General features: G+C 31.2%; 2 protein-coding genes across 2 annotated transcripts; one reads left to right on the top strand and one right to left on the bottom strand.

Moving 5' to 3' along the window:
- Positions 1-429: 429 nt before the first annotated feature.
- LOC148204797 (uncharacterized) lies at positions 430-1,134 on the bottom strand. Its single transcript, XM_088091681.1, has one exon. The coding sequence runs from the start codon at positions 1,132-1,134 to the stop codon at positions 430-432; it is 705 nt and encodes a 234-aa protein (XP_087947807.1).
- A 4,686-nt stretch (positions 1,135-5,820) lies between these two features.
- On the top strand, positions 5,821-6,728 carry LOC148204798 (glutathione S-transferase F11-like). Its single transcript, XM_088097858.1, has 3 exons — positions 5,821-5,946; positions 6,025-6,082; positions 6,167-6,728. The coding sequence occupies exons 1-3, from the start codon at positions 5,827-5,829 to the stop codon at positions 6,607-6,609; spliced, it is 621 nt and encodes a 206-aa protein (XP_087953984.1). The 5' UTR covers positions 5,821-5,826; the 3' UTR covers positions 6,610-6,728.
- The last annotated feature ends 1,006 nt before the right edge of the window (positions 6,729-7,734 follow it).

A 7,734-nucleotide genomic window follows, 5' to 3' on the forward strand; every position in this document is an offset into this window, starting at 1 on the left:
TCAAAACACAAGAAGAAAAAAAAAGATGGATAAAGAAATGTTACCTGTTCGTTGATCTTCTTCTTCTGGGTCTCTCTTCAAGGTCTCGTATCTGTGGGTCTCGTTGTTAGTTGATATATATAAAAATGAATGACTTATCATGTTAGATTCAAATAATTAAAATAAATAGATATAATATACTGATCTTGCCATCCTATTTTTTAAATTGAAACGATTAGTTTTGAATATTTTAAATAATATATAACACATTTCAACTCTCATGAAAGCATGTAATTATGATGAAATAAGAAAAAGTAAACTAAATTACAATATTGTCACTTTTCTTGTACCATGATGGGTATCCATGTTTAGAATAACATTCATCTACGGTATGGTTCATTTTGTTGCAATGAGAACACTGTTTCAGTGGTGTTGGCAAGAACCTTAATATCATTGTGGTTGGTGAGGAGAGTCATGTTTTTGCTGTCTTTCTTGGTGTACAATGAAAAAAAACACACGGTTGATGCTGGGTAGAGGCTCCATCAACAATATTTGTGTCCTCACAGTATTGTAACCATCATTTAAGCCCTTTAAGAAGCATATCACGTGTTCCATTTCTCTGTATTTATGAGAAATCTTAGACAACTCACAGCTGTAGGGAAGCTTGTATCTATAACTTGGGATGGGTCTAAGAAACTCCAGTTCTCCCCATAAGATTTTCAAGTCACTAAAATACTGACTTACACTCCTTTCTCCTTGTTTAATAGAGTGAATTTCTTGGAGCAAGGCTGAAAACTTAAAGTAATCTCCCTTGGAGAACCTTTCTTTCAATTTTGCCCAGAGTTCTTGGGCATCTTCAACATATATAACACTTTCTGCTATTTGGGCACAAAGAGTCTTGATGATCCAAGACAGCACCATCATGTTGCTTCTTTCCCATGAGTCAAAAAGGGGATCATCTCTTTGGGGTTTCTTGATCCCTCCATCTATGAATTTTAGCTTGTTCTTGGAGAGGAGTGCTCTTCTCATATTTCTGTTCCAAGAAGTGTAGTTGGATTCATTAAGAATCTGAGAAATCAGAGAGGTGCCTTGATTCTCTCCTGGATGAAGATAAAAGGGGCTGGAAGAGTTGTTGGATTGATCCACATTTTCCATAATAGCAAGAAAGCAAGAAAAGATTAAAGATTAGCACCAAGAAGAGAAAGAAAGATTTAAGCGCAGCAGAAACATGGGCAGAACAGGTATAAGACCTGCTTTGGTACCATATTAAAATAAAAGCCCGAATCTTGAATGGACATAGGCCCAACTGGCTTAGGCCCAAAAGTGAGAAAGTAAAGCTTCGCTAGAAGCTTCCTCAAGTCAGAAAGTTGGTGAGGTCTTGCTTCGTATGTGTGGCTCGCGGAAGAGAGAAAAGAAAGAGGGCGAACTCTGGTCAGCACTCCGGCGAAGCTTGTAGTATCAACGATGATGAAGAAGAAACGGGACAGAGTATAGTGGAGAAGAATAGAGGTAAGAAAAAACTTGAATATTTCTTTATTCGTAGAATGAAAAATTGTATTGTTGAGTATTCTTTCTCATCTGAAACAACACACTGGAACCATGTTTATATAGGGTTCCGGTAAGTACAAACAAAATATAAAACAGTTATAGTCTCTAACTGAAACAGAAAAATCGTAATCTAAAACCCCTAGAAGACACAATAATATTTTCAGGAGTATTAATCACATAACAGAAACATTAATATTTCTCTTTAACGGAAAAGGAAAAAAGAAAGTTTATTGTGATTCCCAAACCATCGTCAACACCACTACATACCCTGAATTCGCCTCTTTCACCCTAACCAGGTGGTCGTTGGGTCCCCTCCATATTCAGCACCGTCTTCCTCTCCCAAATTCTGGGTGAACCATGACCTTCCACCCTCTCACACCCACACTAACTGACTGTTTTTCCATTTCTCTAAAATGAATCTCTTTTATCAAACCCAAACCGATGTTACAGGAACCCTTGCAAACCCTTATGGTTCTTGTTTCAATGAAACAGAAAACTACTCATACCATCACCATCTCAACAATAGCCGCTTGTTCAACTATCATGATTCTTATGATTCTTGTTTCCACTATCATGTTAGCTATATCATCACCTTGCAAACCCTTATGATTCTTGTTTCCACTATCATGTTAGCTATACTTTTCTGTATTGTTGTTCACTTAAACTGGAACCCTCCTCCTGTATCTCTCTATCACCACGACGTTAACCATAGCTAAAGATCACATGTTTTACACTCAGATGGTTATCTTCACCCCGTGGACTAGAAGAGGAATCAGTTACAGGCTATGGCTACTATCCCAAAAATCAAAACACAAGAAGAAGAAAAGAGATAGATAAAGAAATGTTACCTGTTCATTGATCTTCTTCTTCTGGGTCTCTCTTCTAGATCTTGTATATGCGGGTCTCATTCCTAGTTGATATATATAAAAAAGAATGACTTATCATATCAGATTCAAATAATTAAAATAAATAGATATAATATACTGATTTTGCCATCCTACTTTTTAAATTGGAACGATTAGTTTTGAACATTTTTAATAATATATAATACATTTCAACTCTGATGAAAGCATGTAATTATGATACAATATATACCTTCAATTCATCAAATCAGTAACCACTACATATATCAATACATATATGATGAATACATAAAATATACAAAAAAAAATAATTATAGAAAGTGCATAAAAAGTTAAACGTTGAATCTACATAAAAAAACGTAATGAACTGTGCACCTATAATTAAACCTGCACACCTATACAAATCCAAATCCAGAAATCTGAAAAACAAAATTGAAAAAGTTTGTGTTTAATTTACTAGTTCTGAACAAAGTCCCAAGAAAAATAAGGTCAAGAAAAACAAAAGGCAAATGTGACAGGGAGAGGACCTTCTCACATGTTAACTTTTTGGCAAGTATACCAAATCGTTCCAAGTAATATAGTGAATAAGTAAAAGTATCTCTCCCAAGGCACTTGTGCAACACATGACAATTCTTCCTTTTATAACTCAATTAGACATCAAAATGCACAAAACAACACAAGAAACTATTTTTGGTATTTTATCAAACAGTTGGTGTGCAAGGAATTTATATTTAAAAGAAACTTCATTGAAATTGGGTTTCATGAATCATATGAATATAAAACTTTGTTCAATATTTCATTACTTCATTCAAACATTCACATCAAGACATACTAGTCCTAATCCCTTGGCAACTAGTTCTAAATTAATATATTAAAATGATAATCCCTTAGTCAATTTAATATACAATTTGCATTAAGTCTGATGTTAAGAATGATCAAGTTATTGAGTCTATCCCTAGATCCCAAATCACTTAAGTGTTTTATCTACATGTTCAAAGTTATTTTCCAGTAATCAAAGACATTCAAATAACATTATATTTTCATACAATGATAATAAATTCAAGAAAGAGCATATGAACGAACAACGATATATATTGAGCAGGAAAATTAAATCACAGTAAGTTCATTACATCCAATCCCAATGAAAGAGAAATTTAACTACTCCTAGTCATCTAAAACGTACACATTTGAAGCAATCCCTTGCAACAATGGTGTCTTGATGCCTTGAAGTAGTCTCCGAAAGTTCCTGAGATGTTTTCCTTTCTTTCTTTTGTCCGGAACTTCTGTCAGAAGAATGTTTCTATCTTTCTGTCACGTCTTTTAAAGTCACTTAACTTTTCGCTAAGTGCACATGGACTAGTGCGCTATGTGAATTTCCTTTTTCTGTGCGAATTTTGGCTTTCGCTTTGTGAAAATTGACTGACAGAGTCTAAATAATACACCATTTTCTGTACAATATTTTACATAAGAATCTACTACCTATTACAACTTTTCAATGAAGAACAACATGAATAATTACAAGATTGAGCTCATTTATAAATATAAAAACAACTCTTTTTCACACTTATCATCACACGATACAGATTTGTCACTCATCAATCAAATTAAGATGTTTTCATCATCAATCAATGAATTCTTTAAAAGTAATTTTTTTATTTTAGAACATGATAAAAAAACAAAAATTCTAAGTTATTATTGAGTACACTTGATGTGAATATAGAATACAACTGTTTTTATTTTTATTCTTTTGTATTTATTTTAGTTCTTAAAATAATATGGACTTTATTTCAATGTTTGTACCAAGATATTTTTAAGCATTTTCTTTTTATTTTTAAATAATTTTCCTACTATATTTAAAATTAATTCTTGGATTGACGGTGGTTCGTGGGGTTTTGTTAACATTTTGATCTTAACTCATATAGTTAGGACTAAGTCATGGGCTTAACCAAATTAATAGGTATATAGAGCAACAAAACACTCTAATGTTTAAAAATGAGCGTAAATAATGTTGTACTAATGTTACGTACTAAATTAATTTGTTTTTTAATTTAATATTTCTTCTTTAATAGTTATTGTGATCCAATATTTTTCTTTATTTGTAAATAATTTATTATCTTAGAGAAGAATAGTAAAAGATTATAGTATTTAATACTGAAAAACTCGGAAAATTTTTTGATGGTATAAAAGGATCATGTGTTCTACTAAGTGTTTATTAATATGAGAGAGTATATATTATAAAAGGGGTGTGTAGCTCAGGTGATAGGAGCTTTTGGTTATTGAGCTAGTCATTTTATGTTCTATTCTCACGTGCGTGTTGTAATTTATTTTAGTTAATTCTTAGAGATATTAGCATTTTTAGAAGAACTTTGTGTTTCAAAATCCTTTAGTTCTCCCTTACTAAAGAACAATAACTCGTTAGTTCTATAATTGGCAAAGTATCGAAAGATGATTAATTATATTTACAGTGCAAAGTATATTTTTTAAAAGATGGGATTAAAAATTCAAAGAGTAAAAACCAATTTTTCTCTAAAGAGGATATAACTTTTGAGAATGATTATAAGTGGTAAGAATAAGAAACCCAAAAACCCTAAATTTGTCGTTTTTGGTGTGGAAAAGCAGTACAACTTTAAACCTAGTTCTTAATTAATGATTAAGAAAATGGAAGCAACAAAATGATGCATATTATTACTTACTATCCTCTAGCAAGACCTTGTATTTGGAAGACCAAGAGCATGTTGCATGAAAGAAATTCCTTCTTGTGGTGGTAAGGGGAATCTCCCTGTTTTGAGAGAAAAAAATTTCCTACTTGTGTAGATAAAATAAATTTATCAGAAGAATTAGTGGTTGCAGTTTACCAAATTGGCAGTACAACAATACCAAACAAAATAAGGCACTGCACCATTAATTTGGTTAAGCTCATGACTTAGTCCTAACTATATGAGTTAAGATCAAAATGTTAACAAAATTCCACGAACCACCATCAATCTAAAAAAAACTGGATTATAATACTACATCAATTTTACCACTTTAAGCAAATCAAATAAACTTTTTATTCTAACCCATAAGTCTAAATATTTCTTAAATGTGTCTCAAAAATTTATATTTTATTATTTATTTCTACTTTACGGCTGCTGTGTGAGATGTGAGATTACAAAAAAGAGAAAAGGTACAGTTGAAGAATAATTGTTGATTTTTAAGACAACTATGTTTTAAGCATATAAAGTGATGAGATGTGTCATTATAATTTTAAAATATTAATAAAACAATGTGGTGGATAGTTTTGACTCCGCCCTATTAGGAAAAATTGAAGGAAGAATTTAGAATATTTAAATGTGAGACTAAAATGTCTAAAAGAAAATAGTTAATATAAAAATAATAAGAACTAGGTATAAAAGTAACACAGAGGAAATAGCAACATAAAGAAATAGAAATCACAATGTCACTCTCGCCATCGCCGTTTAATCTTAAAGTGATTGGGATACCAACGAACACCGACGTGGCCAGAGTCATGACATGCCTGTTCGAGAAAGATGTTGAATTCCGTCACATTCCTGGGGTTTCGTTTCTCTCTGTTTTCTCTTTGATTTGATTCGATTTAAATTTCACGATCTCACTTTTCATCCTTTTTTTTCAGTCAATAGGACGAAAATTTGCAGTAGTTCAGGAGATCGGGAAAATTGATGCTTGTTACGGTAAGTTGAGTTGAATCATCGTAACCTTATTATGAATGAGTTTATTTGAACTTACACATATTTGTATATGTATGAATCAATAAGAATCGAGACACATATGCAAGTACGTTTGTGAGAAGTTTAGTGAGAAAGGGAATCGAGAACTGTACGGAAGGAATCCATTGGCAAAGAAGAGCATAGAGGAGTGGATGAAGATGGAGGAGGAGAGATTTGATTCACCTTCAAATATTGTGACGTCTTACAAGGGAGTAAATTCTATTTTGATGAAAAAAATGAGTTTAGAAAAGTTGGGTGAGATGATGGAGATATATGAGAATGCACTCGGGAAGAGTCGTTACCTAGCTGGGGATGAATTCACACTTGCAGATCTCTTCCATCTTCCCAGTGTTCATAACTTGGTCAATATCACTCACACTGCTCCACTATTTGCTTCTCCAAACCTTTCCAGATGGTGGAACGATATCTCCTCTCGTCATTCTTGGAAGAAGCTTCTTCAAATTCGTCAAGAATACTTAAAAAGGAATTAAAATGTTTCATCTTCTAATGTTTTTTGTTTTGTTACATTTTCTATTTTTTAGATATATTTTTAATTTCAGATAATTAAGAAGGATTGTGTGTTCAAATAATAATTATTTTGTTTCATGATTGCAAAGTAATTTTAAAATTATCTTATTTAAAGTTTTTATTTTAGCGCTTCTTACTAAGGTTTTTTATATGTACACTTTGAAAATCATACAAAAATTGGTCAAATCTTAAAGGAGAAGCTTACCGTTTATGACGCCTTTGGATAATTTTTTTTTCTAATTTATGCATCCTTGAAGATATATGACAAGGTTTAAAAAAAAGATATACGAACGTTTTATATAATATTTACTACGATTTTTTAATCTATTAGATTTTTTTTATCTATTACAGATTTTTTTATCATTGTACTCTTAAAAAATAATTTCATTTGAATTATTCGGACAATTGATTCTACAAATATTTATATATTATATAAGTATTTAAAAAGAATCTTCTTAATAGATTGTTTATTTATGACATAAACAACAGCGTGAGAGAATGCATTTGCTCACTGTTTCTGCATGCTCACTATTCTTAGGTTTTCAATCTATTAAATTGACAGCAATGAAAAAAGAAACTTCATATTTTATATAATATTTACTATGATTTTTTAATCTATTAATTTTTTTTTATTTATTAATATGTTTAAATTAGATATTTGACCAAATAATAGAGCTTGACCTAGGTAACCCAGTCCGTTTGACGAACCAAAATAACGTTAGCTTCACCCTAAATTTTTAAATTAAAACGATTAGTTTTGATCAATTTTATAAGTGGATAAAACATGTAATTATGATGATATAAAATAAGGTAAATTAAATTACAAGTGTTTTATACCTTCAATTCATCAAATCTATATGCCAAATCTCTACTTGTCCTAAAAAAATATAATATATCTAATATATATCCTTGAACTAACTTGGGAGCAACGGAAACAGCTCCTTGAAATAAATTAAAAAAGAAAAATACACAATATAAATCCACAATAAAAGAAAGGCTATTAGAAATAATAACAACATTATTGAACGTAGATATTGGATTTTTGAGCTAAAACTGTTTTACTATACTAATTCCATTCTTTGACGCCA

This window comes from Vigna umbellata, chromosome 1 (genome assembly GCF_029865625.1).
Source record: "Vigna umbellata cultivar VRB3 chromosome 1, Vumbellata_1.0, whole genome shotgun sequence".
NCBI lineage: Eukaryota > Viridiplantae > Streptophyta > Magnoliopsida > Fabales > Fabaceae > Vigna > Vigna umbellata.

Bases quoted from the DNA above. Each gene is read 5' to 3' on its own strand.
- LOC148204798 (XM_088097858.1), top strand. From the start codon at position 5,827: ATGTCACTCTCGCCATCGCCGTTTAATCTTAAAGTGATTGGGATACCA. The intron at 5,947-6,024 runs GTTTCGTTTCTC...CTTTTTTTTCAG, and splicing joins AATTCCGTCACATTCCTGGG to TCAATAGGACGAAAATTTGC. The intron at 6,083-6,166 runs GTAAGTTGAGTT...TGAATCAATAAG, and splicing joins GAAAATTGATGCTTGTTACG to AATCGAGACACATATGCAAG.
- LOC148204797 (XM_088091681.1), bottom strand. From the start codon at position 1,134: ATGGAAAATGTGGATCAATCCAACAACTCTTCCAGCCCCTTTTATCTT.